Raw genomic sequence first — 27,008 nt, 5'->3', positions numbered from 1 at the left:
GCTGCATTGTTGTCAGAGAAGCCAGCACTTCAACATGTTTCCTTAATGATCACATAGTAAGATACCTTTATCATTTCATCACCCGTCGCTCTTTAAAGGAAACAAAGAAACGCTGTTATAGTAATATTTGTTTATTTACATCAACTGTAAACATTCAACTCTTCACATGAATGTACGTGTAGTAAAAGGCATGTTGTATAAAACACCGATTGTAAACTCTTGGCAACCTTTCGTGTAAATGCTGAGAGTGAAACATGAGAGGAGATCCTTCCACGTGTGAAAACCTGCAGGACTCGATCCTAACCCGATATGCTTTAAAATAGAAAATCTTATCGTCTATCCTGACTAATTATCACAAAATACATTTATGCAATCGAAGCAGTAGTTATGGCTCAGGCGGACGCCGACCTTTCCACAGTTTACTAATTCTGTCGTCACCATGGAAACGCTGTAAGAACCCCTGCACTCGTTTAGAAACGCTGGCACAAAAATTCAAAAACAATTTAGCTGCAAATTGTTGAGAAATAAAAAAAAAAAACACCACATTTTGATAAAGCTGCTGGTCGTTTACCCTGACTCGACCCGTCACAGTCTCCTACAGCGTCACATCCAGGTGCTTCACGCCGTGGTCACCATCAGAGTCCAAAGGTCGTTTGTGTTCACACCATAAAGCTGTCGAGAGCGTTTGAGTTGTTCAGAAACGTTCGCGCTGTTATGATGTCATTACTGCATTAATACACAAGAAAGCAACTTCACATTATAGAACCTCTCACAGGATCACCTGACGCCTTACTTAGAAAAACGCTCAAAATACAGAACATGGAAAATGAACTGAATGAGAGAGAGAGAGAGACAGAGAGAGAGAGCGGAGAGAGAGAGAGAGAGAGAGAGGAGAGAGAGAGAGACAGAGAGAGAGGAGAGAGAGAGAGAGACAGAGAGAGGAGAGAGAGAGAGAGACAGAGAGAGGAGAGAGAGAGAGAGGAGAGAGAGAGAGAGAGAGAGAGAGGAGAGAGAGAGAGGAGAGAGAGGAGAGAGAGAGGAGAGAGAGAGAGAGAGCGGAGAGAGACAGAGAGAGAGAGAGACAGAGAGAGAGAGCGGAGAGAGAGAGAGACAGAGAGAGGAGAGAGAGAGAGACAGAGAGAGAGGAGAGAGAGAGAGAGACAGAGAGAGGAGAGAGAGAGAGAGACAGAGAGAGGAGAGAGAGAGAGAGGAGAGAGAGAGAGAGAGAGAGAGGAGAGAGAGAGAGGAGAGAGAGGAGAGAGAGAGGAGAGAGAGAGAGAGACAGAGAGAGCGGAGAGAGAGAGAGGAGAGAGAGAGGAGAGAGAGAGAGAGAGAGAGAGAGAGAGAGAGAGAGAGAGAGAGAGAGAGAGAGAGAGACAGAGAGAGCGGAGAGAGAGAGAGGAGAGAGAGAGAGAGAGAGAGAGGAGAGAGAGAGAGAGGCTCGTTGGAGAGCTGAGAGACGCGGAGGTGAAAAGTGGAATCAGTCCCACTCGATCCCCAGAAGTTCACAGCTGACGTCCCACAGTCTCCTCGCCGTCTCCTCACTCCTGCCCTGTGGGGCTACGAAGGCGGGGGCGCAGTCGCTGTAATGAGAGGAGGGGGGGGAGAGGGGGAGGGGGGTGATTATTACATAATGATGATGTGTCCCTTCCTGTTTTAATTTGACCTTCAGGAGCTCGGTGGTAATATCACCGCCGTCATTAATGAGATCTGTCGACACTTTGGGAACACGTGTCACAGACATCGCTCAGCAGGATCGTTCACACAGACTCTACAGTGTTAATGTAAAACATCAGAGCGCTGTTTGTTTGTTTGTTTGTTTGTCTGTTTGTTTGTTTTACAACATATCGTTCTTTCTCTCGTGTTAGATTAGTTTTTATCTTTGAGGAGAAGTTGGTCGTCTCAGTCGTTCCTTTGTGAACTCAGCAGTCTGAAGCTCTGTGTTAATCTGAGAGTTTATCTAATCAGTCAACAGTCTCTGTATCAGGACGAACTCTGTACTCTGATTGGACGGCTTCGCCCTGAAAGAACAAAATCAAACGATCCCCGTTGTTGTCTCTGGACTCAGAGAGCCTGAAGCGTCTTCCTCTTCTCAGAAACATCGTCCTCTGCTGTGTTTCTTTGTTTCATATTTTCTCCAAACTCTTGGTACCTTTAAGTCATTTTGATGTTAAGTCATGTTAAGTCAAATAACATTTAAAAAGCGACAAACTGACCCCTTGTGAACTGCACTACTTAGGTTATGACCTAAAATTGAACACGTCTAAATGTCTGGCAATTATTCTGATGTTATGTTGTTGATGTTTTTTCTGTTGAAAAATAAAAACTAAAACATTTTAGTGACAAAAAAAAAAACTGTCTGATGGTGAAAACATGTTGGAGCCGCTGAAGCAGATGAAGCGAGACGACCGTGACTCCCTCAGGCTTTGTGCAAAGTTTTAAAGCATGCAGCGTTTCCATGGTTACCCTCCAGCTTGTGGGATGTGGGTTTTTTTGGGGGTTTTTTTCCACGAGAACGCCGAGGCCTGAAACATTATTCTTTAATGAAGCCGTTCAGAGCGGGTCAGCCAACAGCTTCCACTTCCAACAAACCAGTTTGAAACCTCCGGAGCACATTCACGTCCTAAAAATAACCTCCACCGCCGCCGGTTAACAACGCACGCACAGTTCCTGTCCCGCCGTCCCCGACAGTACCTGAAGTGTTTCCCAGAGATGGAGTGCAGCTCCTCCGCCACCGCACAGTAGATACTCGTCTGCGCTCCTTCTCGCGGCGTTTTCAGGAACGTGGAGAAGACGGTGAAGAATATCGTCATCAGGGTCGAATGTCTGGTGAGGTCAGAGTTCACCGTCCCCGGGTGGACCGAGTTCACCGTCACGTTGGTACCTGGGAGGACAAAACGCCTTCATGACTGTGTGCAGATTTTAAGAGTTTGACGTTGAACTCTCGTTAACTTCTCCTGAGGAACATTTCAGATTATTTAAAGGTCACATATCCTCCTCCTCTTCTTCAGTTTAAATAAGTGTCAGAGCTCCTCTTCAACATGTGTGTGAAGTTTCTTGTTCTAAATCCACTCTGATCCTGTATTTGATCATGTCTATAAACCCCTCTATTTCAGCCCTGCTCAGAACAGGCTGTTTCTGTGTCTGTACCTTTAAATATGTAAATGAGCTGTGTCTGACCACGCCCCCTCTCTGGAAGGGCTTGGGTGTACTCTGGCTTTCTCGCTCCATGTCCTATTGTTTACTGTGAGAAGGCAGACTCAGAGGGCAGAACAAACACCTAGCTGTGGGAGTGTCACCCACCTGGGGGAGGGGCTACTGCCCTTTGTGATGTCATGAAGGGAAAATCTCCAAACGGCCTGTTTGAGCACACATTTTCTGAAAAGTGGAGCAGGCAGAAGACGGAGAGGATGGACTTTTCTCATCATTGGGGGGTTTAGACACATGTTAGTGTCAGATCGATGAAGAGGATTTTACAGAATATGTGACCTTTGAACTGTTGATTTACTTATTTTACTTCTAGAGTAAAAGACGGTAGAGGATGCAGAGTCCATGTTTATTTTAAATATTCATTACATCGAGCTGTGGTTACCGTACCTTTGAGTCTCCGGGCCAGCTCTCTGGTGAAGAGCACGTTGGCCAGTTTGCTCTGGCAGTACGCTAAGCCGCTGTTGTAGCTCCCCTGGCTGTGCAGGTCGTGGAATCGGATCCAGCCGAAGTTGTGCGCCAGAGAGGAGACCACGACGATCCGGGCATGCGCACTGCGCTTCAGCTGCCCGATGAGGAGGGACGTCAACAGGAAGTGACCTGCAGGAGTAAGAAACAAACACACACACACACACACACACACAGTCAGCGCTGAAAGTCTCTGACGTCACTGGATCATTTATGGACGATTATTTGAGACTCCCGTCAGACGGGGATTCAAACCAGGAACCTCCTCACAGAGAGACTCCTGACAGACGGGGATTCAAACCAGGAACCTCCTCACAGAGAGACTCCCGTCAGACGGGGATTCAAACCAGGAACCTCCTCACAGAGAGACTCCCGTCAGACGGGGATTCAAACCAGGAACCTCCTCACAGAGAGACTCCTGTCAGACGGGGATTCAAACCAGGAACCTCCTCACAGAGAGACTCCTGTCAGACAGGGATTCAAACCAGGAACCTCCTCACAGAGAGACTCCCGACAGACGGGGATTCAAACCAGGAACCTCCTCACAGAGAGACTCCCGTCAGACGGGGATTCAAACCAGGAACCTCCTCACAGAGAGACTCCCGTCAGACGGGGATTCAAACCAGGAACCTCCTCACAGAGAGACTCCTGTCAGACGGGGATTCAAACCAGGAACCTCCTCACAGAGAGACTCCTGACAGACGGGGATTCAAACCAGGAACCTCCTCACTGTGAGGGAACAGAGTTAACCACTGTTCTGTCTCTTACCTAAGTGGTTGACTCCGATGTGCATCTCAAAGCCGTCGATAGTTTTCATGTAAGGACACATCATCACGCCGGCGTTATTGATGAGGATATGAAGTTCGTTGACCTCTGAAGAAGAAGAAAACAGAAAGAGGGACATGTCACCGTTTGGTACTTTTTTAAAGTCAAAGCAGCAGCTCGGCGCTCACCTCTCAGGAACTTCTGTGCGAAGGCTCGTATGGAGCAGGTGTCTGCCAGGTCCAGCTCCCGGACCTCCACGTCGGCTCGGGGACACGCCGCTCGTATACTGGCCGCCGCTTCCTCCCCTTTGTCCACATCTCGACACGCCATGATCACCCGAGCGCCTGTCATGTGAGACACGATCATCAGCCGTGAACAAAACAGACACCGCAATAATTCAGTGAAGATGTTTGTGTAGCCTGGAGCCATCTTTGATTCTCTCTGCTTTTTTGCTTCTTGAGGACGTTTGTTGTTTGTCAAAGTTAGACGACATCTCGTGATTCTCCTCCGGCTAAGAGGAGCTGCTCCAACAAACCAAGGTCACCCCAAGGACCCAAAACTCTAAAAGTCTTCTTCAGTGTTTGAAACCTTTACAAGAAGCTCAGGATGATGTTTGATTCATGCTGTGATCTTCACCAAGAGAGACTCCTGATCACAAACCAGCAGCACAAACCTGACTTCAGTTAAGACGCTTCAATATGACCAGACGTTAAGGAAACGCTTTTAATGCCCCCCCCCGCCCACACGGCCGTTTTGGACGCCCCTCGGTTTGTCAGATATGAGAGCAGTTATCAGGTCAACAGGTGTTGCAGCGATGGAAGCGGGCAAGAGAAGTGGTTCAGATAGAAGTGATTGTACCCGACCTAAAAAGCCTCTGCATGTTTCTAATAAGCTCCACGAGCAGAAACGTGCTCAAACTAGGATCAATATTGGAGATGCTTTTGAAAAATGGAGAGAGGTTAGAACACAGAAAGGTTTACAGACCCATGCAGAGCTGGATAAACACTGAAGCTTCAGAGTCCACCACATGGTGACCTGTGTGAGCATCGAGGGGGGGGACAGCTCTCTATGATGTTTAGAATTCAGACTGCAGTACACTATGTGACGTCCACAGGGGACATAAAAAGGCGCACTACAACGAGTAAACATAAATGGTGAGTACAGACTGGAGGTAGCTCTGTTACGATCTACTAGTGTTGTAGTCAAGACCACACTAACCTAGAACAATAAGACACACCCGAGACCAGAGTGCTCCGAGACAAGACCAAGACGGTGCAGCATGTCACTCACTAATGACAGTGATGACGTGGTGGTCTTGACCGGTCTTGATTTAAAATCCGGAGTCTGCCCAGTCTGAGACCGAGACAAGACCGAGTAAAAACTCTTTCTATTCTGAGACGAGACCGAAACCTTCAAAACCGGTCTTGAGACCCAGAACGATTCCACAACACTACGATGTATTTTAGTGAAGCTGACGACCGACTGAAAGGAGCCGCTGCTCAGGAGGAAACCTTTACAGACCGCCTTCTCTGACCAGATCAGGTCACCCATCAGGTGTATCCTATGTTCTATACGAGTGCAGTCTTTGTGTTTCATGTTTACTGGTGTTACTGTTTCTAACTACATTTCTTCATTTGGTCGATGTTGGAGGACACGAGGCTCTTTCCATCCCTTTGTACCCTGAGCTCACACAGGTGGGTTTGTGGTCAAATGAAAGTGTCCCTCTTTGGAGGTTTGAACATATGGTCACCCGTCATGACGTTGGTGAGTGGACAGAGTTTAAGGACAGAAAAAAAGGAAGGAAATGAAAAAGAATTGAACCTCGGATCTGCTGTTGACACATTTTCTTTCCGTATAGTGACACCTGTAGTGAGTACAGGTGTCACTGTGTGCAGGAATACTCTGCTGCTCTGTTTACATGTTAAACCATCAAGTCACCTCTCACTGCCATATCCAGGGCGGTCTCCTTCCCAATCCCCGTGTTGGCTCCAGTGATGAGGACTGTCTTTCCCTCCAGAGGAGCTGTGGACATGCACACTCCTCCTGCTGCATAGCTCCTGTCAATCAAACAACAAGCACTGGTTATCACACCGATCAGATCTACTTTAAAGTCCGGGGGCCCCTCAGAGTCACTATCAGCTTTGTCCTCGTTACTTTCGGACATATGTCAAGCTTAATTATTCACAGTGAAACTTGGACAATGTACAACAGGGAGCGTGAAGTCGTACGACCCACGCCACCGTGCAGGGCCGCCCCGTAACCAATGGCTCCGCTGGAGTATGCATAGAGATATAACTCCTCCCACGCGCAGCCTCCTGATAGGCCCGAGCTGCTCGGATGGAAGACTCCCGGTTCATCTCTGTGCAAAAACTCCCACAGCTCCATCATTTCTGTTCCATTGATTTTCTGCTGTGGAAAATCAGTCAGCGTCGTGTGCAACAAAAGACGATGAGAATAAAAAACCTGCTGCTGGGATAAATCAGAGGACGTTTCCAGAATGATGTGCGTGATATTTACAGTGAAATGAAATGTCCTGTCAACCCAGAATCAACCCAGCCGTGATGTGTCAAAGCCTGTTATTATGAGGGTCTAAATGAAAAGGTCTGAACGCTGCTTACCGGATGTGTGTGGAGAATAAAAGCACCAGTAACGTCACCGCTCCGAGGCCCGCGACAGCGACTAACAGCAGCATCATAGCCCGGACTGAGCTCCTCTCTGCTTCTTCCAGCTGGATGCTGCTCCTCTGTAGGCACAACAGCTGATGTCAAAGCAGAAAGCGCTGCAGAGCGGAGTGAGGGTGTAAGATGCACCGCGAACGGAATCATGGGATTGTAGTTTTTTTCTTTCTGACAGGCTATAGGTTGCTAGACAACCGCGTTATTTTACAGTAAGCTAAGTTAGAGCACATTTATCTCAACATAGGATCATTTTTATTAATTTAGTTTATGTAGAAAATAAACATAAATATATTTAACATAAATAAATCATACAAATAATACAATTAAAATAAATATAAATGAATAAATAATAAACAAACAATTAATAGGAAATAATAAATAATGTAAAATATAAAGTAAATAAATAAATAGAAATAATAAAATAAGGAAAAATAGCACCTAGATTTCTCGTTACTATGACAACACAAACCCGTACAAGCCCCTGAGAAGCTCAGAAATAGTAGTTAGTTAGAATAGTTTTTCTTAAAACATTTTTAATCAAGAAATATTTAAACTGTTAAACTTTTCATAAAATAAAAATATAACAAACAAACTAACCAGAAAAAACACAAATATGCGGGATCATAACTTGAAATAAATCGAAATAATTATTTTTTGCTTTAATCAACTCAAGTAATTTGACTATTTCATAGACACAAAAAAAGATGTTCAAGTAATTTACAAACACTTTCATTTTTTTATTTAATATTAGCAAAAAATAAACAAACGATATTAAATAATAAATACGTTAAACAGAGAGTGTCAGAAAAGATAATTCTTCCATCAAAAACTAAATGAAAACAAAAACAAAATAAATCTCGTACGTTTTTCGGCAGCATCGTAGAAAAACTTCATTTCCCAGAATGCCCGTGGAATCAGTCCGTCCCGCGCCTGAACAGAAATGATCGCGAGGAGTTTTAAATAATTTTCAACAACATGAAGACATTTTCCACACTCTTATCTCTTTAGTGGATGATAAATAAATACTCAGTTTAAATTATAGAAATAAATAATAAAGAGCTAAATGATTGTTGTGTTTGATTTCCGGTCCGGAGTTTTTCATCCCTGCGTCACGAGGACCATCATGCGGAAAAGTCCCGGGGAAGTGATTAGCAGCAAAGCAAAACATCGACATTAACAAACAGCTGGGACTAACTTGTTAATAAATCACTACTTTATTTAAGAAGAAGAAGAAGAAGAAGAAGAAGAAGAAGAAGAAGAAGAAGAAGAAGAAGAAGAAGAAGAAGAAGAAGAAGAAGAAGAAGAAGAAGAAGAAGAAGAAGAAGAAGAAGAAGAAGAAGAAGAAGAAGAAGAAGAAGAAGAAGAAGAAGAAGAAGAAGAAGAAGAAGAAGAAGAAGAGACATGTCGTCGGAGGAGTTCGAGAAGCTTCATGAGATCTACAGATCTCTTTATGAGGAGCTGAAGTTAATGCCGGACAGAGCGCTGACATGTCAGGGAGGTAAAGACTTTCTTATGAGTTCACAGATTTAACCCGGGTCTGATGGTCTGATGGTCTGATGGTCTGGTGGTCTGGTGGTCTGATGGTCTGATGTGTTAACGTGGATGTTGTTGTCCACAGAGGAGAGGAAGAGGCTGGTGAGGAGTTTCGATGAGAGGCAGGGGGAGGTGGAGGAGGTGGTGAGTATCAGCTGTAGGAGCTACACAGGTGTTTGTTGTGTTTACCTGCTGATTCCAGATTTTTAACTTCCGGTTCGATTCGAGTTAACATCGAATGATCTCGATACCTGATTCAATACCGATTTCCCCCTGAGATTAATAAAGTATTTCTGATTCTGATCTCTGATACCATGGCAACAACATCGAAGTCGCAGCAGGTCTGGACGATATGGACCAAAACTCATATCTCCATATTGTTTAGCTGAATGGAGATACTCGATATATATCAATATGTATTTTATTAACAGTGAAAACACATGAAAAATAAACTACCTGTTTGTGAATTTAAAAAGTAATATTATAAAATAAAAATGTTCCTTAAATACAATAAAAGAGAGAGAGAGGAGGAGCAGGGTGAAGAGGGACAGACAGTCAGTCATCATCAGTGAGATGAGAAAAAGGTGACCTGGCACCTCTGTAACGTTATTTTAATGCAACATAAACTATATCCATATTAACGATGTTGTCTTACCCTATATCTTGTTTGACAATATATCGATATATCTTAAAAACTCCATATATTCCCCAGCCCTAAACCTCTGCACTCAACTTCTAACTTCTTGTTTTTTCAATTAAAGGAAGAAAATGGCGCCTTGTCGTATCCGATTATTTGTCCATGTAAAGCTGGCCACACACTGTGACTGGACGATTTTAGGCCCGATTTGCCCCCAACGATCGGGGGGGGGGGGTGTGGTCTAATTCACAACCGATTATTTGTCCTATGATGTCACTACGATGAGTGTACTGCTCCCGATCCAGTCAGAGCCTCCCCGATCTGGAATCAGACATACAGACCATTTTCAAATCTGAAACGATTTTATAAACTGATTTCACAGACACGAGATCTCACAGAATCTCACGTGATCAAACGTGATTTAGGAAGAAAATAAAATATGGAGGATGATGTACGTCGTCAGCTGGCTGTCCTGTTGTCTTCAGTTTTCAGCTAAAAACATCAAACGAGAAAAACAATGAAATCCTGGCTGAGAAGACAACATCAGATGGGTGACTCTTCCCAGTCCGCCCGCTCTCATTGGCTGATGCAGATATTCCGTCTGAGGAAGTTTGACCTGGAATCGAAATGTCAGACATCTTTTCAGATCGGGGGGAAGCTTCGACTCGATGAGGAGCAGAAAAAAAACCATAGTGACACACTGGAGCCGTGAATCAGGCCACGCCCCCCCGAACGTTGAACAGGCAAACGTTAAAAATAAAGATTTAGAAATAGTCCGTCTTCAAGCTGATGGCTCTGTTTGCTTTTTGAGCTCAAGAGGAATCCATATTGATTTTAGTTTGTTTCATAACCATCTGAAAACTCTTCACAGGAGATTAAAATACTTAAAAAGTCAAACTTTACTAAAGAGTTTGATTTAAAAACGTTTCCATTGTACCGTTAATGAACTTCAATTTGTGATAAAATGGTTAAACTTTCCCGTTTGTTGTTTTGTATGAAGTGATAGTTTAAAAGGATTCAAAGAAGATGAGCTCTGCATCGTCTTCTCTTTAGAAACTCGTTTTGAAAACTGAAGTTCTGAACATCAGGTGATCACATCACTGTGCTGTTGTTTAACCAGAACGTTCCTCTCCTCCCTCTCTGGGATCACTGATTTAAAAACTTCTCCTCCTGCAGTTAGAAGGAATGGAAGAGGAGCTGCGAGCCGCCCCGTCCTCCCACAGGAACGCCATGAGCACCAAGCTGCGCATGTACCGCAGAGATCTGGGCAAGCTGCAGAGAGACATGAAGGTCTCTGCTCCGGGCTCGGGGTCGTCCTCCATGACTGTGGGAGGAGGAGGCCATCATGGCATCTATTCATCACAGAACCAGCAGAGTGTGAGTCTTTTCATGAACATTTTCTACTTTTTATATTATGACTATATAGAATTGCCTAATTGATATAGGGGTGTATTGGACGTACACTTGCTAAATCTATTTAAGTATTTACATCTAGATTTTCTCTGGTTATTCATGTATTATTATTTTTTAATTTTTTTATCATTATTATTTATTTATATGTTTTTGTGTCTGTTTGAAACACACCACAAAATGTTCATGTTGACAGTGGATTTGCTTGTAAAGTTTATGTTTTCCTAATAAACAAATCTTAAAAAAAAAAAAAAAAAAATCAACTTTTTTGAAGCTGAATACCTCTCATTCCCCCGTCTGGATAACTGCAGGGCTTTAATATAATCACAGTCATTATGTCAACACTTGAAGGGTGCACTCTTACTTCCTGTCTGTAAGTGTTGGTTGCAGAGATGTTTTATTGGTGGTAACTCTATGATCTATGATTCCCCGCCCCCCCGTGCAGACACACCAGCAGTCCCAGAGAGCGTTGCTGCTGCAGGGCACAGACGCTCTGAACAACGCCAGCCAGAGCATCGAGCGGAGTCAGCGCATCGCCAACGAGACGGAGCAGATCGGCACCGACATCATCGAGGAGCTGGGCGAGCAGAGAGAGCAGCTGGACCGGACCAGAGACAGAGTGAGACATGATGAAGTCTGAACCGTTAATCACACTGAGGAGATATTTAGAACTCATTACTCCTGAAAGAAAACATCCTGAAGTTTTCAGGCTGAGCTGAATGTGTGAACGTAAACAGACACATTTTTCACTCCGACTTTCCCGACGGCATTTATTTTTGGCAGCCGCCTCGTAAATTTAACACAGCAGAATACAATCAGGAGAATCTATGTCCTATTGTTTACGGTGAGAAGGTATAAACCCCTCTATTTCAGCCCTGCTCAGAACAGGCTGTTTCTGTGTCTGTACCTTTAAATATGTAAATGAGCTGTGTCTGACCACGCCCCCTCTCTGGAAGGTCTTTCTCGCTCCATGTCCTATTGTTTACGGTGAGAAGGCAGACTCAGAGGGCAGAACAAACACCTAGCTGTGGGAGTGTCACCCACCTGGGGGAGGGGCTACTGCCCTTTGTGATGTCATGAAGGGAAAATCTCCAAACAGCCTGTTTGAGGACACATTTTCTGAAAAGTGGAGCAGGCAAAAGACGGAGAGGATGGACTTTTCTCATCATTGGGGGGTTTGTAGACGGACTAGAGACACATGTTAGAGTTAGAGGAACATGGAGAAGAGGATTTTAAATTTAATGTGATCTTTAAATTTAGGTGACAAACACAGGTGTGTAATCAGGTGTGTAATCATCCTGCTCTCTTTTCTCTAGTTGGTGCACACCGGAGAAAACCTCGGGAGAACTAGAAAGATCCTTCGTTCCATGGCCCGGCGGTAAGAGCTCCTTCTGAACATGAGTCTGATTGTTTTTTCTATTTAAGAGACGCTCATCAAACTCTTTTCACTCTTTGTGTTTCAGCCTGGTGACCAACAAGCTGCTGTTAGCCGTCATCATCTTAATGGAGTTAGCCATTCTGGGCGCGGTGGTTTACCTGAAGTTCTTCCGGTGATGAGCGACCTGAGAGCGTTCAGAGCTCTGGATCCAGGACTCTCTCTGATCCTCCTCGAGCAATAATCATGTTCTGCTGTGAAAGACGATGAGACTCTCTGTCTTTGAACGTTTGAACTATTTAACGGACCAAATCTACAACATCTCCATGGACAAACTCTGCGCTGACGTTTGCTGATTTATCAGATTTTTAACGCCACGGGCGCCAGACGCCCTGCAGAACGCTGCTACAGACCAGAGAGGATTCTCTGCCAGGTTTTATTAAATGCCTTTCTTTCACATGTTTTGGTTCTGTCAGCGTGCAGCATTAGCGATAAAACCAGCTCCATTCTCTTGTTTCCTATCTGAGGGTCCTAACAGCCTGCGAGCGACGCCGCATTTTAACCCCGACGCCACGTTTCTATTTTCTTCTCTGACGCTCTCGTAGACGGACGAGGAACGAGAGAGGAGGACCCTCATCAGAGCTCGTTAGCTTGTTTTACTAAGTGGAGATAACGGTGCATTAATAATATCCACATCCTGATTGAAATGTTGACCTTTGACCTGTGTCAACACTGGAGAAAAAACTTTATTCGGCTCACCGCAAGACGTTTACTAACGGCTCGTCAATACAAAGCCCCACCCTTCAGATTGTACACCTTCAAAATAAAAGCACCACATTTCAGTTTGTCAGCCTTCAAAATAAAAGCCCCACCCTTCAGATTGTCCACCGTCAAAATAAAAGCACCACATTTCAGTTTGTCAGCCTTCAAAATAAAAGCACCACACTTCAGATTGTCCACCTTCAAAATAAAAGCTCTAGATGTCATATGGGCAGAAAGGGAAACTGAGATTCACGGAGCAGAGAATGAACTGATGCAGTGTGGACGGCGAGCGTGTGATCCCGCAAGATACGACGCGATATCCAACGCTGGCGTGCTGTTAGGACACGGTGTACTGAGAGCTGAGCCATGAGGCCGAATCCTTCAGAGGGAGGAAGTGAAACAGGAAGTAAAGTTACTAATGTTGTTGTTTTTATTATTCATGTTGTCAAATCACTGTCGTATACGAACGTGTTTTTAAAGTTTTAATTACCCCTCATCTGACGTCTCCATTAAAGCTAATCTTTAACCCCGCCTGCCTGCCTGCACTCTTATCTCACCTCCTCTGAGACATTTGCCAAGCGGGCCCAAGAAAAACATCCGCCACCGCTCTGACGTCACCAAAGTGTGTGTGGAGTCGAACGACCACGAGCAGGTTAGTGCTGGGTAAACAACACCTGTTACTACGGAATTAATTCACAACTAATGGACGATAAGGTTCTTTTTTTACCGCCGTGTTCTTGGAGTGGAACATCTGCCGCTGTGTTTTTCCTTCTCTTGGAAATCACGCCTTCTTGGTGTGACGCCAAGAACCAAAACATGCAGGTCGATCTGTTTGTGTGGCTCAAGTGGCGAGGGAGGGAGGGAGGGGGGGAGGGAGGGAGGGGGGTTACTTCTGTTTTTGTGCTTAAACTTTGCCCTGAAAGACTCATTTATTGAACTTGTTTTTATCATACGTGTTCTTAGATAACTGAGTGTTATCTATTGAATTGATCGTTAATCTGTTTTATAACCGAACGCCGTTATTACTGATAATCAAAGTTTTAAGGGTCGGGCGTTTCCTACAGCTGCTCCGCTGCTTTTGAATGTTTGAAACTCCATTATTTTGTGTTTCAAAATAGTTTCTGTTATGCTTTAATTTTGTATTGTTTTTTACTGTTTTAAGTTCAAAGGTCACATATTCTGTAAAATCCTCCTCCCCATGTTCCTCTAACTCTAACATGTGTCTCTAGTCCGTCTACAAACCCCCCAATGATGAGAAAAGTCCATCCTCTCCGTCTTCTGCCTGCTCCACTTTTCAGAAAATGTGTGCTCAAACAGGCCGTTTGGAGATTTTCCCTTCATGACATCACAAAGGGCAGTAGCCCCTCCCCCAGGTGGGTGACACTCCCACAGCTAGGTGTTTGTTCTGCCCTCTGAGTCTGCCTTCTCACCGTAAACAATAGGACATGGAGCGAGAAAGACCTTCCAGAGAGGGGGCGTGGTCAGACACAGCTCATTTACATATTTAAAGGTACAGACACAGAAACAGCCTGTTCTGAGCAGGGCTGAAATAGAGGGGTTTATAGACATGATCAAATACAGGATCAGAGTGGATTTAGAACAAGAAACTTCACACACATGTTTTGAGGAGCTCTGAGACTTATTTAAACTGAAGAGGAGGAGGAGGAGGATATGTCACCTTTAACGCTGACAGCTCGATCAGAGACTTCCCATCATCAGTAATTTATAAAATAACAGAATGAATAAGACGACTGAACACAACAATGAAAAACTCAATGACATTTATGGAAGACCAAAATATAATAAACTCTTAGTTACAAGGACAGAAGTCGTGTAGTTTCCACATCAAGTCGAACATGGACCAATCATTAAACCGGTTAAAACCTAAAAACTCGTGTTTGTTTTTATTCTCAGCGTTTTAAATCAAAGCTGGATATCAACCGCCAGTCAAGCCAATCAAAACAGACGCTAGTTAGTTCATCTTTCTAAACATTGACTCGAGTACATGTTGTGAAAATACAACAAAAAAAACCTAAAGACAATACAGTAACTACACCCCTACGCCTAATAAATACAAGAAGCTGAGTCTATTATTAGCGCCCCAGGAAAGACGGGAGCGTTTCTGAGTATGGCGTCGTCAGTAGTCTTAAAATCTACGTTCTAATCTGTAAAGCCCTTCATAGTTATTCATTAAATAAAAACATTAAAGAACAGGAATCTAAAACTACGGCTTCAGTCTTTGCCGTGCTGTTGTTCAAATCGAGGAATGCTCAGGAGGGGGCGGGGCGTTCAAGTCCATAGCTTTTCTTTCCCGCCTTCAGAGCCGGAGCTGCTCTGTGTCCTCCTTCACGGCGGGAATCACATGGATGGACGAGGGCGCTCCTTCCCTCGTCTGTCCCAGAGACGACGCGATGACGTCCACCGCTAAAGAGGCGGTGGCCTCTACGGCTTCGGGGCTCGCTCCCAGCACGGGGTTAACCTCCACGAGGTCGATGACGGACAGCAAACCTGCAACATCAACGCACGCACACGAGTGAGTGAGACGACTGAACACAGAGGCCCTTTGAGGACAGAGGAAGACGCTAAACTCTGTGGCGGTTATTCATGAGTTCGTACCCGTGTTGTGGATTTCCTCTGTGATGTAGATTCCCTCTCTGTAGGTCAAACCTCCGTTCACTGGCGTGCCGGTCGCTGGAGCCAGAGACGGGTCGAACGCGTCGATGTCGAAACTCAAGTGGATCGGTCGCTGTTTTCTGTTCAAGCAGGTAAACAAGGGGTTAAATTCTGTGTATAGTGCGGTCATGTGAAACCTTTAAGTGAAATCTGTGAAACAAACCTCGACAGGAGATGGTCCAGAGTGACCTCCATGACCCTCTGGATGCCCAGTCGGTCCACGTCTCTCATGGTGAAGTACTGGATGCCCAGATTCTTCAGGATGTGACTGAAACACAAATTAAAAAAGATTTTTAAACAGAGATCACATGTGGAAATCTTTAAAGTCTTTATATGTGATGTATTGATCCAGCAGATGTCGCCCTTGAGCACCAGCATGAAACCAAAACAACTCGCGCTGCATTGTTGTGTTAGCATGCTAATGCTAGCGATTTTTATTCTGCTCGTATCTTCACACTGCATGTAAATTTACCTGAAATGAGCGTGATCTAGAAACACAGTTAAGCAGTGAGTACAGTATGTTATTCTTCTTTTCTCTAGTCCCTCAATTAAACAACTTTTATACACGAGGGGAGGAGTCAGCCGGCCGTCCGGGCGATGTAAACAAAGTGAAGATAGGACTCTGAAAACTCTGAAAACATCACAGACAGTGGGACTCGGGTGTTACACCCATTGTAGACAGTCATGACTCACAGAGTTATTTTCAGAGGAGATACTTGATTTATATATTTAAGAGTGAAAAATCACATAGAAAGACTTTTAAAAAAAACAAAAACAGAAAGAGGGTTTGAACGTACTGCTCCCCGGGGTCGACGTCCCGCAGACCGATGTACACCAGGTCCCTCGATGACAGGAAGGGCTTCGTCCAGGAGAACCCGGGGAGGTCTGGAATCTGAAGCACACGAACACAGGTGGAGTAAATAAATATTATATGAACATGTTCAGAACAAAAGAAGGTTATTGTTCAGCTGCTTAGAAATTAAAGCTACAGTAACATTTGAATGACATCACTGAGTCAGTTTGTGTTGTTGGTCGTGCATTATGTCACCGCTGCACAAAGGTGTTTTATTCTCTTGTCTCTGCAGGAGAGAGCCCAACACACATTTCCCTTTGGGGACAGTAAAGTGTATCTTATCTTATCTAAGTCGATGCTCAAATTACGATGCACGTTTTTGGAACAACAGCAGCACGTTGAGAGTTTAAGGTCGCCTTCAAAATGTCGATGAAAAGACTGAAAGTGACGACAAAGAGAGACTTCAAAACAAACCCAAGAGGCTTAAAGCGACTAAAACGAGACTGAAGTGACTCAGAAAGAAAATTAAAAGGTTAAAAAGGACAACTTTATTAACAATTTAGACCGACGCATTTCGGCTCGTGGCCTTCATCAGGGTCATCAAGAAACAGATTAACAAACAGCATTTAAAGAGGGTGGGTACACAATTGAAGGAAAGGTAAAAAAAATTTCAAAATTCCAAAAAATCCAAAAAGGTAGGGACAAACAATCAATCCCTAACTTTTTTTTTTTTTTTTAACCTTTCCTTCAATTGTGTACCTACCTTCTTTAAATGCTGTTTGTTAATCTCTTTCTTGATGACCCTGATGAACGCCACGAGCCGAAACGCGTCAGTCTAATTTGTTAATAAAGTTGATCTTCATAGTGTTGCTGGAGTATTTTGACCTCTTCTAAACCTTTCACTCTTCATGCACCAGTTGGTGAAGTTTTTCTCAACGTTAAAAAGGACGACAAAGAGACGTGAAAACATCAACAAAGGGACGTGAAAAAAACGACTCAATCGCCAGAGAGCGACTTATAAACGGACTCAAAGTGGCTGGAAAGAGAAAAACTCGATTCAAAACCAACAGACTCAAAGTCTTCACAGAGACCGAGTGAAAACATCTAGAGACTGGAAACATCAACCGGTCAAAAAGATGACGACAGAGACTTAAAACAACTTTAAAAAGTTCCAAACGTGACACCAAATATTTAATCGATTTGAAACTTGAAAGCACCGACTCCTATTGGTCCGACATTGGTTCATTCATTTTGTATAAATCTATGAATCTATTCATTTAAATCTGCTTATAATTTTATTTTTAAGATCGACACTGATGTCCGTCACCTTGCATCTTCATCGAAACCTTCATATCTGATTATTTTATCGGATACTTAATGACCTGACGCCCCCCTTTAGGTCTGCGGTTCCTTCACTACGATTAGATAAACATCTGTTCTCTGCAGACTCGCCCTCGTGTCCTGCTACAAAGTCCCTGAAATGGATCCAGATTCTGTATTTATAACGACCTCACCTTGTCCTGCAGCTCTTTGAGCATGAACGCCACCGACTGGCCGTGAAGGTTTCCCGAAGGAGAGGTCATGGGCGTGTTGACGTCTGGGTGGGCGTCGACCCAGATGAGACACAGGTCAGGACACTGCTGGGCGTGACCTCCCACTGATCCGATAGCCAGGCTGTGATTGGAGGAGGAGGACAGTCTTATATAAATATCGGGTGTTTATAGTGGTTACATTCTGACACGCCGTGCTGCATGATGATGTCAGAGCAGGTGTGTGTGTGTCTCACCTGTGATCGCCTCCCAGCATGACCAGTGTGTGTCCTGCACCCACAGCTCTGCTCACGGCTCCAGACAGCTTCTTATTGGCCGCTCCCACAGTGCGAGGCGACTGGATGTTGTTGTAGGACTCGTCGCTCTCCGGGTAGTGGAAGTTCAGGTCGCCGAAGTCGTGGACGGTGTAGTCTGAGGGAGACAAAGACGAGGAGAAACCGACATCAAGACAGCAGAATAAAAAGAGGCTTTCTCTCCTGAAAAAGATTCAGCTGGTCGGGGTCCACGAGGGTGAGAGGACATTTCATGGGCGTTACATAACTGAACATAGTTTTCTCTCCACACCTCCACAGAGTGACTGGACATGTCTCCGTCTCGCTCGCTGAGTCATTTGGAACATTTGTGACGGAGCACTTTCCACTTGTCCCCGTTAGCTCGGGTTTCAGTCACTGCTGCTCACTCTTAGCTGAAAAATCCCCGCTTGGTTCAGGACGTGCACTGAGAGGTAAACAAGTGATTTGATCGCCCTTATCGGGGGGGGGGGGGGGTCCATCTGGCCATGTGAGTGTTGTGTTACTCTGCTGATCCAGGAGAACCAGCCCGGTTCATTTCCATTCGGAGTCAGGAGGACAGGAATAGCCCTCAACTCGATGCAACTGTTAAAAACACATTCGAGCTGCTACTCAGAGTTAACTCTGTAAGATCAGCGGTTTGATTTTAGGGATTCTTTATGTTGCTTTATTGAGACTCTTTGTTTAAACTTGAGGATGCAAAGACGGCCAGACAACTTTGTATTCAGTTAAAGTCTTTCTATGTGATTTTTCACACTTAAATGTATAAATCAAGTATCTCCTCTGAAAATAACTCTGTGAGTCATGACTGTCTACAATGGGTGTAACACCCGAGTCCCACTGTCTGTGATGTTTTCAGAGTTTTCAGAGTCCTATCTTCACTTTGTTTACATCGCCCGGACGGCCGGCTGACTCCTCCCCTCGTGTATAAAAGTAGTTTAATTGAGGGACTAGAGAAAAGAAGAATAACATACTGTACTCACTGCTTAACTGTGTTTCTAGATCACGCTCATTTCAGGTAAATTTACATGCAGTGTGAAGATACGAGCAGAATAAAGATCGCTAGCATTAGCATGCTAACACAACAATGCAGCGCGAGTTGTTTTGGTTTCATGCTGGTGCTCAAGGGCGACATCTGCTGGATCAAAAAAATCGTATATAAAGCCTTTAAGTAAGGTTTCAGTTTCAGACTCGGCTCGAGTTAAGGCCGCTCTTTCTGTTTTCACCACTGCCAAAAATGAAAGACATGGAAGCAGATTCTACAGGATGTCGATGTTTTAGCTCGGCTGTTTGAACGACTGATTCCCAGATATGACTCATAGATTGTTCTGTTTTAATCCAAAATGTTGTGCTGTGTCTCTCTTTGTATTTCCGTCTGTAACTTTGTGTTTTTGCTGCTGCCTGTCTCGGCCAGGTCTCCCTTGAAAAAGAGGTTTTTAATCTCAATGGGACCAACCTGGTTAAATGAAATAAAATAAAATAAAAAACCACATCAGGTCACCGGGAAGACGTCTCCTCAACAAATCGTTTCCTTTAGATTCAACAAGCTCAACTCTGAGTTTCATCCGCTCTGAGTTTTTTTCAAATTTGGATCTAAACCCGGATCTTGTAAACCTGGATCTTGTAAACCCGGATCTTGTAAACCTGGATCTTGTCAACCTGGATCTAAACCCGGATCTTGTAAACCCAGATCTTGTAAACCTGGATCTTGTAAACCTGGATCTTGTAAACCCAGATCTTGTAAACCTGGATCTTGTTTGAGTGTCAGCCAGATAACGATAGCCGTGTCAGCTAAGTAATATTGTGACATCATAGCTGTGATACAGCGTGGGCATGACACAGTGTAGAAGAAGAACGCATCACAGTAAACAAAGTGATTGGTTAATACAGCTGGGGCTACAAATGTGCTTAAAAACGGAAACTAGAACTCCTCACATTCCTCCTGAAGTGTAAAATCCTGCAGTTCCTGGAGTGTCCACTAGAGGCTGGCTGCAGAAGCACAGGAAGTCACATACACACCCATTCTAAAAAGCCTGTTTTTACAGCAGAGATTAACATGTTTACAGCCTGGTTCAAAAAACCAAATAGGTGTGATTAGCTCATGTCTCGATGGACACACACTGTACGGGGGGGAATGTTTTGATGACTCATCAGTTTTGATTTGATGAAGGATAAGAGTTATTCACAATAAGGCGTGTAGCTGACCTGATTGACAGGTGGGCGCGGTGTAACGGTTTGTCAGGAGGTTTAAAACCCGCCTCAGCTCCAGCTCTCAGCCTGTCGTTAGGTTGACTGAAAGTTATGTAAGATAGATATTTATTATTAACTTTTTGGGACTTCAGGGCCTCCGTAGTTACACACCTGCAGCATCGATATTAAATTCAGTCTGTGAACAAGCTATTTAAAACTCCTGAGAGGAGCTTTAAGTCTGGACCAGTGAGAGACTCTGACCTAGCCTGGGCTGACTTGAGAGAGAGAGAGAGAGAGAGAGAAAGAGACAGAGTGAGTCAGGGAGAGAGAGAGAGGGAGAGAGAAAGAGACAGAGTGAGTCAGGGAGAGAGAGAGAGGGAGAGAGAAAGAGACAGAGTGAGTCAGGGAGAGAGAGAGAGGGAGAGAGAAAGAGACAGAGAGAGAGAGGGAGAGAGAAAGAGACAGAGTGAGTCAGGGAGAGAGAGAGAGAGAGGGAGAGAGAAAGAGACAGAGTGAGTCAGGGAGAGAGAGAGGGAAAGAGACAGAGTGAGTCAGGGAGAGACCTTGTGCTGCACAGTGGTCTTTGTAGACCTAACAGTCTGTCTTTAACTTCTTCCTGTGGTTACTGTTCCTTTAATTTAGTCCTCCAGCTCTCCTCTGATTCGCTGAATGAGATTCTCAAACACAAAGCTCTCTCTCTCTCTCTCTCTCTCTGTTGTGCTGTCTTCAATCGTGTGTGGGGGGGGTGTCACGCGAGACACGACTTGAATAATAAGTAAGAGTGGAGCTGCAGTTACAGTGAGGGTGACTGGGTTCGTCTGCAGTGACGTCACAGTGGAAACAATTCGCCATCCGTTTCCTGCAGCCTTCCGAGCACGTGCCGACTCAGAGAGTGAAGAGGTGACATGTGGCTGCAGAGAGAGAAACCACAGCTCTGCACGGTGCAGGGTTACAACACAGTGTCCTCTACAGAGCCGGTCCTCAGGGTGAACCTCTTTACTTTAAAGGAAGTCCTTCTAAGGTATCAATGAAGCAGCTGAGGGAAGTGAATGATGCTATAGTCGCCATTATTACATCATTACAGTGTTTTCCAACTTGCTTCACGGCCCATAACGAGTCATTAAGGCGTTTTTTTACATTTCTATTTCACATTGCTTGGTTTGTATTTTAACACAGTGGTTGCACAAAATACACAAACGACATGATTTTCTTGTTTAAATATACTTTAAATGATGTGCTCTCCCTTTAAATCTCTTATAATAATACAGACTCGAATCACTTAAGTAGCTTTGACATGAGTTTGCAGTTGCCATATTTTCATAATTACGGTCATTTTAACGTACTTTAATGAGTCATTTAGGCGTTTTTTTTAATTGGTGACTTTGACTTGCTTCACACACTTTTTATTGTATCACTTTATCTTGATTAAATACATTAAATTTCCTGTCGTATCCTTATAATACTCATTAATTCTCAAAAATATGATTATAGTAATGGTATAATCGCTTTAGTAACTGAGAAACTGAATAAAGATATATGTTAAGTTATTATTTTATCATAGATAGATATAATCTTTATTTTTTACAAAAACAACAACAACAAAAATATATTTGTGGTGATATGAAAGAGAAATATGCAAAAAGTGGCCAGAGCAATTTCTGTTCAGTGAATGAATGATGATAATAATAAATAAATAGACAGTTGTGGTGACTGAAAGAATATATACAGTTATTATTGAGCAGTGACTGGATGGGGGGGGGGGGGGGGGGTTCCTTTGTTAGAGTTGTTCTCAAAGTGAGCAAAGAATGAGTTGAGCTGGTCTGGGGGGGGGGGGGCAGGGGTGCGGGGTGGGGAGTGTCGGTGGTGGGGGTTCCTGATGCCTTTCCACATGGAGTGGGGGTTGTTGTCTTAGACCTGGACCTCAATCTGCTGTTTGTATTGTAACTTAGCAGTTTTGATGCCCCTGTTTAAGTCTGCTCTTGCTCTGCTGTATGCTTCATCCCTCGCACGTTGTTGTTGAACCAGGGGTTTTAGTTGGGGGATACTTTGACCTGCTTCTTCGTGGTCACATTGTCCATGCAGAAGTTAATGTAAGACAGTACTGATGAGGTGGAGCTCCCGCATGGTGTCCTCGAAACAGGCCTCCTCACTCCAGACCTGCACTGTCTTTATGAGGGGTTTGTAGGCTGGTGTCAGGAACAGGGATAGGGGATCAGATTGTCCAAGATGGGGGGATGGAATGCACAAGGGTGTCAAGTTTGTGGTCAAGTGCCCTGTTATTCCTTGTTTTAATGTCCACATTCTTGTGAAATCTTACAGACATTACAGACTTAAGATTGGAGTGAGTGAAGTCTCCATCTGGGTGGTTGTTCTGATGTCTGCTGATGTTGTCATACAGTATGTGAACATATACTGCTGCGATGAACACTGCGGTGAATTCTCTTGGCAGGTGAAAAGGTCTGCATCGGAATCCTTCCGGAGTATTATTAGTTGAGCCGTATTTGATATTTATAAGTTCAAGTATAATATCGGGTATAAGGGCCCGCCATCTTTCTTTCGAGGTCTTTTCTACTTGTTTTCCAGCATTTAAAAAAAATATATTTTCACTGGCTTGTTATATTCTGCTTTCACGCTGTCTGCAGAATAAACACCAAACTAAGGGATATATGTGCGTTATTTAGCAGAGATTCAAGAGGTGTAATGTCGCTTTAATAACGCCAGACAAAAGAGTCATGGACTACAGTAGAGACCGTACACCGTGCGTAATGGATCAACCTCTCCAAGCCACATGGATATACTGTATCTCCCCGTGATGTAACCGGCTGACTGAAACCGGGAGATGAGAACTCAGAGCTATTTCTGTCTCCTTAAGGCGGCGCGGCTGAACCTGCAGGTGACACCCTGTTACATAACCCCGCAGCGCAGCACCTACCTAACCCGGCGAGCCTCTCCATGAGCCCCGCATCTCTGATGGCTTTAGGTCCGTGCTCCACGCCTCTTCTTTTCTGCAGGTGGACAAACAGAGAGAGGTTCTGAAGATGTTATTCTGTTCTGTAAAAAAAAAAAAAGACACAAAGATTAACTCTTACCTGTCCTCTTGAAAACGGAGCGCCTAGAACAGCCACGGACTGAGCTCTGCTTTGTTGGCAAGTGTGGCTCAGCTGAGTTCTGAGAAGACGGAATAAAGGTCCTCTCAAAGACATCTTGAAATCTTTCTTTTTAAAATATAATGAAGAACAAACCGGCGCAGCTCAGAGCGAGCCGGGAGGATACGAGCAGGAAGTGTGATGAGAGCCGTGTGAGGTGCTGAGCTGGTGGATGCTGAATGTAGACGCGCTGGAGGGAGGGGAGGGAGGAGGGAGGGGGAGGGGGGGGCGGTATTACGCGTCCTCAATCTCATTAATATTCATGAGCTGTTCCATAAAGCCGGCTGACATCAAAGGTAGCCATGGTGACGCCTTCATTTATTCACACGAATATTAAATATGTGAAAGAGTTAAGAATTCATGAAAGAGTCCTGACGGGATTTTTAAAAACTCATATCTAAAACTCATATCTAAATATATATATATATAAATCAAATATATAAAGCATGTGACGTCAAGTTCAAAGACACACCTACAAACCAGCCAATAGGAAACGGCGAAATGAGAGGGATCGCTGAGTGGGCGTGGCCTGAGAGCTGATGGGGTGTTTTTTTGCTTTGAAGCTCAAACTGCAGCCTCATCGAGATGGAAATTTCCAGCGACGCAGCCAAGCGAGAAAGATATAGGCTTGTTTACATTTTTTGGGATTGACCCCGGATGTTCACACGTGTAAGAACAAATATGCAGCCAAAACAGATCACATATCAAGGTCAAGATGAAAACAGGGTGACATGTTTCCACACAGTGAAGGGGACTTTACCAGATGTTTGCAGCAGCTGTTCATGTGAAACTGAAGATTTTAATGTATTATGAGTTTCTGACTTTTACTTTCGGTATGAGCTGAAATACGTAATGAAAAGAGTTCTGAGGCTACATGCTGGCATGTTTACATGTTTATTAATGTGTACTGTCTCTATTTTAAATCTATAAACGAGGATTTTAAAGGAAACTTAACCTACGTTTTATACAGGAAATGTTGATTTATTCAGTGAGAAAAAAAATGAACAAATCAAAAGATAATAAATTAGTCCGAGCTTCTTTAATTCTCAAACATATTTATTCTCCTCCAGATAGTTATCATAAAGATTTCCCCAATGTTTTTAACCTTTTTATTAATCCTGTTTTATTTCCTCTGGTCAGATCTGTATCAGTGTTTCTGTGGCACAGTTCTCTAACTGCACATTTACATCTCTAACCTCCTGAATGTTTACATCCGGTTTAATCATCAGCTGTCAAATGTGTGTATTTAATTTTTCATATTTTAGACTTTAGAAGTAATGGTAAGCTAAATTGTGGATGTATATATTTCTTCTTATTTTTATGTTGTTATATTATAGGGCTCTTTTACTTTGTATTTATTCTTATATTGATTTATTTGCTTTGATAACCTGCTGCTGTAACAAAACAATTTCACAGTTTGGGATCAATAAAGTAAATATCTCTCTCTTATTTTTCACTTTGGAAAAATCTGATGATTACATTTAAAGTTATTTTACTTCGAAATAAACTCGTATTTTGTGACAGGCTCTTTTATTCTGAAGTCCACCTCAGACTTAGTCACCTTTATATTTATCCCAGAGAGGGATTCGGTTCCACAGTCCATGACGACCATGCATACATTTACAAACAAACAACAGAAGGAATTTATCAGAGACAACAAACAAATCAGGACTTGACAAAGATGAGCGCTGACACCCTCTAGTGGTCTGTTTGGGTAATGACACCCACAAGGGCCAGATGAGAAGCTCGGTTTAAGGACAACAGTAATAAATAAGTCAATAAATACATAATCAAGACATTCAAGCATGCACCACCCTCACATGGAAGACTACATTAAATGACTATGTGCAGGCCCCTGGCCCCTGGAGCAGAAGTCTCAGGAATAAACCACTTTATCGTTAAACTCAAGAGCAGCAGGGACACGATAAAGAAAGAGAAGAACACAAGGAGGTTTTTCATTCAGAGTGGTTACTATCAAGACTGCACAGCCTGATGGCAGAGGGAATGAAAGATGTCTGTTAGGGTCCCAGGTAAAAAAAAACACTTGGGGGCCCCTCCAACCAGCGTTCATCACCATCATGTCTGAGTCCTGCATTACTCCTCTTCCTTTGTTTCCCCTGTTTATGTCTTCTCTCCTAAGGACAAATTATTGCTCTTCATCTTTCTTTGTTGACTTTAATTGACAAACTTAGGATTCATGCAACGCTTAGCAGGGCAACGAGAGTGAGTGATGTCAGGTGGGGCCCTCTAGGGAGGTTTCCTACTGTCATTGCACATTTTGGGCCTCTTCTGTGGTTTAAAGTTTGTGAGCCCTAAGGGTCCTATAAAGTTGTGTAAGAACAAGACTGACTCATTTCTGTTCTCAGCTGTACATCACACACGTGTTTTTTTCTCCTGACATGACGCACCTGTATGGTGAGGGGCGTGGTTATATTACGTCATGGTAAAGCAGCCAGCGGGGTTAAAGAAACATAACTCAGGTCATGCACCTGACGTTGAGGGAAATGGTGCCTGAAGTATAAAGTCATATGGCGCCACCGTGCGTTAGAAAGAGGAACCTGCAGAAGATTTATTAAGAAAAACGGGGTTTCCTTGACCTGATTACAGACTGTCAGGTGAATGCGCACAAATCAAATCCCACCTTTCTGTGACTTTAGTTTCATAACTATTTTCATGTATTATTTAATAAGAATGACAAATAAATGTAAAAAATAATCCTTCCTGTGCAGGATTGAGAGAGACGTAATCCCCCGAGGTATTTAAACTGACTCTGACACTCATTATCAAAGAACATCTATAAAAACAGATTCAGTTATAAACACACAACATTTCATTGAAGACAAATGCAGGTTTTAGTTTAGTAAACATGCTGTTTAATTTTAATAATGATGAATGTCATCAGTATCTTTTCGATCCCAAGACAGATTTTATACTTTTATAATTTGACTAACAGCACAGAAAGAACATTTAGTCTATAATAAAACAACAACAGAGGAAATAAATAAATACCTGTGACCTCCCAGGGTTAAGGTTTACTTAAGAAGTATTTCTCAACAGTATTCATCCCCCAATTTTGTCTGTTTTTTGAATGAATTTAAATTGTACCTCAAGTCCTTAAAATTTGTAAAAGGAAAAATAACACAAACAGTTTATGATATTTTGAAGAAACTTTCCCAATGACTTAGAAACTGAAAACTGATATGCCCTTGTATATTTGATTCATTGTTTGTCTTATTTTTTTCTGATATTCAGTCCAGACCTCATTAACTGCACTTTAAGACATTGTCATTTCATTTCTATATGTTAAAATTATGTACTGTTAATTATTAACATGACAGCTGTTTCCTTTGGCAATTCTGTACAGAATGTGACCATATTTTATATTTGTTTTTTACATTTGCAAGAAATGTTTAATAAAAAACATTCTCAACAGTATTAACCGGAAGTTCTGCTTTGGAGGTGAACTGATGGGAACGACGTCCTGCCTGAGAGTCTGAACTCCGGGAATCAAAACCAAACTCACTGTCCCAT

The 27,008-nt window shown here is 43.4% G+C and overlaps 4 protein-coding genes and 1 long non-coding RNA gene across 6 annotated transcripts in view; 2 read left to right on the top strand and 3 right to left on the bottom strand.

Annotated features, from left to right (window-relative positions):
* The window catches only part of LOC132993697 (uncharacterized), a 105,126-nt gene that overhangs the window by 2,826 nt on the left and 75,292 nt on the right, over positions 1 to 27,008 (bottom strand). The window lies entirely within an intron of this gene.
* rdh12 (retinol dehydrogenase 12) lies at positions 1,405 to 8,244 on the bottom strand. The gene is made up of 8 exons (XM_061063654.1): positions 7,982 to 8,244; positions 7,059 to 7,183; positions 6,379 to 6,497; positions 4,629 to 4,784; positions 4,444 to 4,548; positions 3,598 to 3,807; positions 2,695 to 2,884; positions 1,405 to 1,583 (listed from the first exon to the last, which is right to left on the bottom strand). The coding sequence occupies exons 1-8, from the start codon at positions 7,994 to 7,996 to the stop codon at positions 1,481 to 1,483; spliced, it is 1,023 nt and encodes a 340-aa protein (XP_060919637.1). The 5' UTR covers positions 7,997 to 8,244; the 3' UTR covers positions 1,405 to 1,480.
* Positions 8,467 to 13,365, top strand: vti1b (vesicle transport through interaction with t-SNAREs 1B). Its single transcript, XM_061063657.1, has 6 exons — positions 8,467 to 8,616; positions 8,737 to 8,795; positions 10,465 to 10,665; positions 11,144 to 11,317; positions 12,015 to 12,076; positions 12,162 to 13,365. Exons 1-6 carry the CDS (start codon positions 8,520 to 8,522, stop codon positions 12,250 to 12,252), a joined length of 684 nt encoding a protein of 227 aa, XP_060919640.1. The 5' UTR covers positions 8,467 to 8,519; the 3' UTR covers positions 12,253 to 13,365.
* On the bottom strand, positions 14,600 to 23,651 carry arg2 (arginase 2). The gene is made up of 8 exons (XM_061063653.1): positions 23,421 to 23,651; positions 23,264 to 23,336; positions 18,088 to 18,262; positions 17,816 to 17,975; positions 16,306 to 16,400; positions 15,672 to 15,776; positions 15,452 to 15,588; positions 14,600 to 15,343 (listed from the first exon to the last, which is right to left on the bottom strand). The coding sequence occupies exons 1-8, from the start codon at positions 23,532 to 23,534 to the stop codon at positions 15,153 to 15,155; spliced, it is 1,050 nt and encodes a 349-aa protein (XP_060919636.1). The 5' UTR covers positions 23,535 to 23,651; the 3' UTR covers positions 14,600 to 15,152.
* Positions 26,987 to 27,008, top strand: part of rbm25a (RNA binding motif protein 25a) — a 26,237-nt gene continuing 26,215 nt past the window's right edge. For both annotated transcript variants that reach the window (XM_061063629.1, XM_061063626.1), the window contains exon 1: positions 26,987 to 27,008. This exon is cut by the window's right edge and continues 158 nt beyond it. The gene's annotated coding sequence lies outside the window, so the exon portion shown is untranslated.

This window comes from Labrus mixtus, chromosome 18, assembly GCF_963584025.1.
Source record: "Labrus mixtus chromosome 18, fLabMix1.1, whole genome shotgun sequence".
NCBI lineage: Eukaryota > Metazoa > Chordata > Actinopteri > Labriformes > Labridae > Labrus > Labrus mixtus.
The sequence above is the reverse complement of the archived record's forward strand: the minus strand, read 5'-3'. Positions and strand labels throughout refer to the sequence as shown.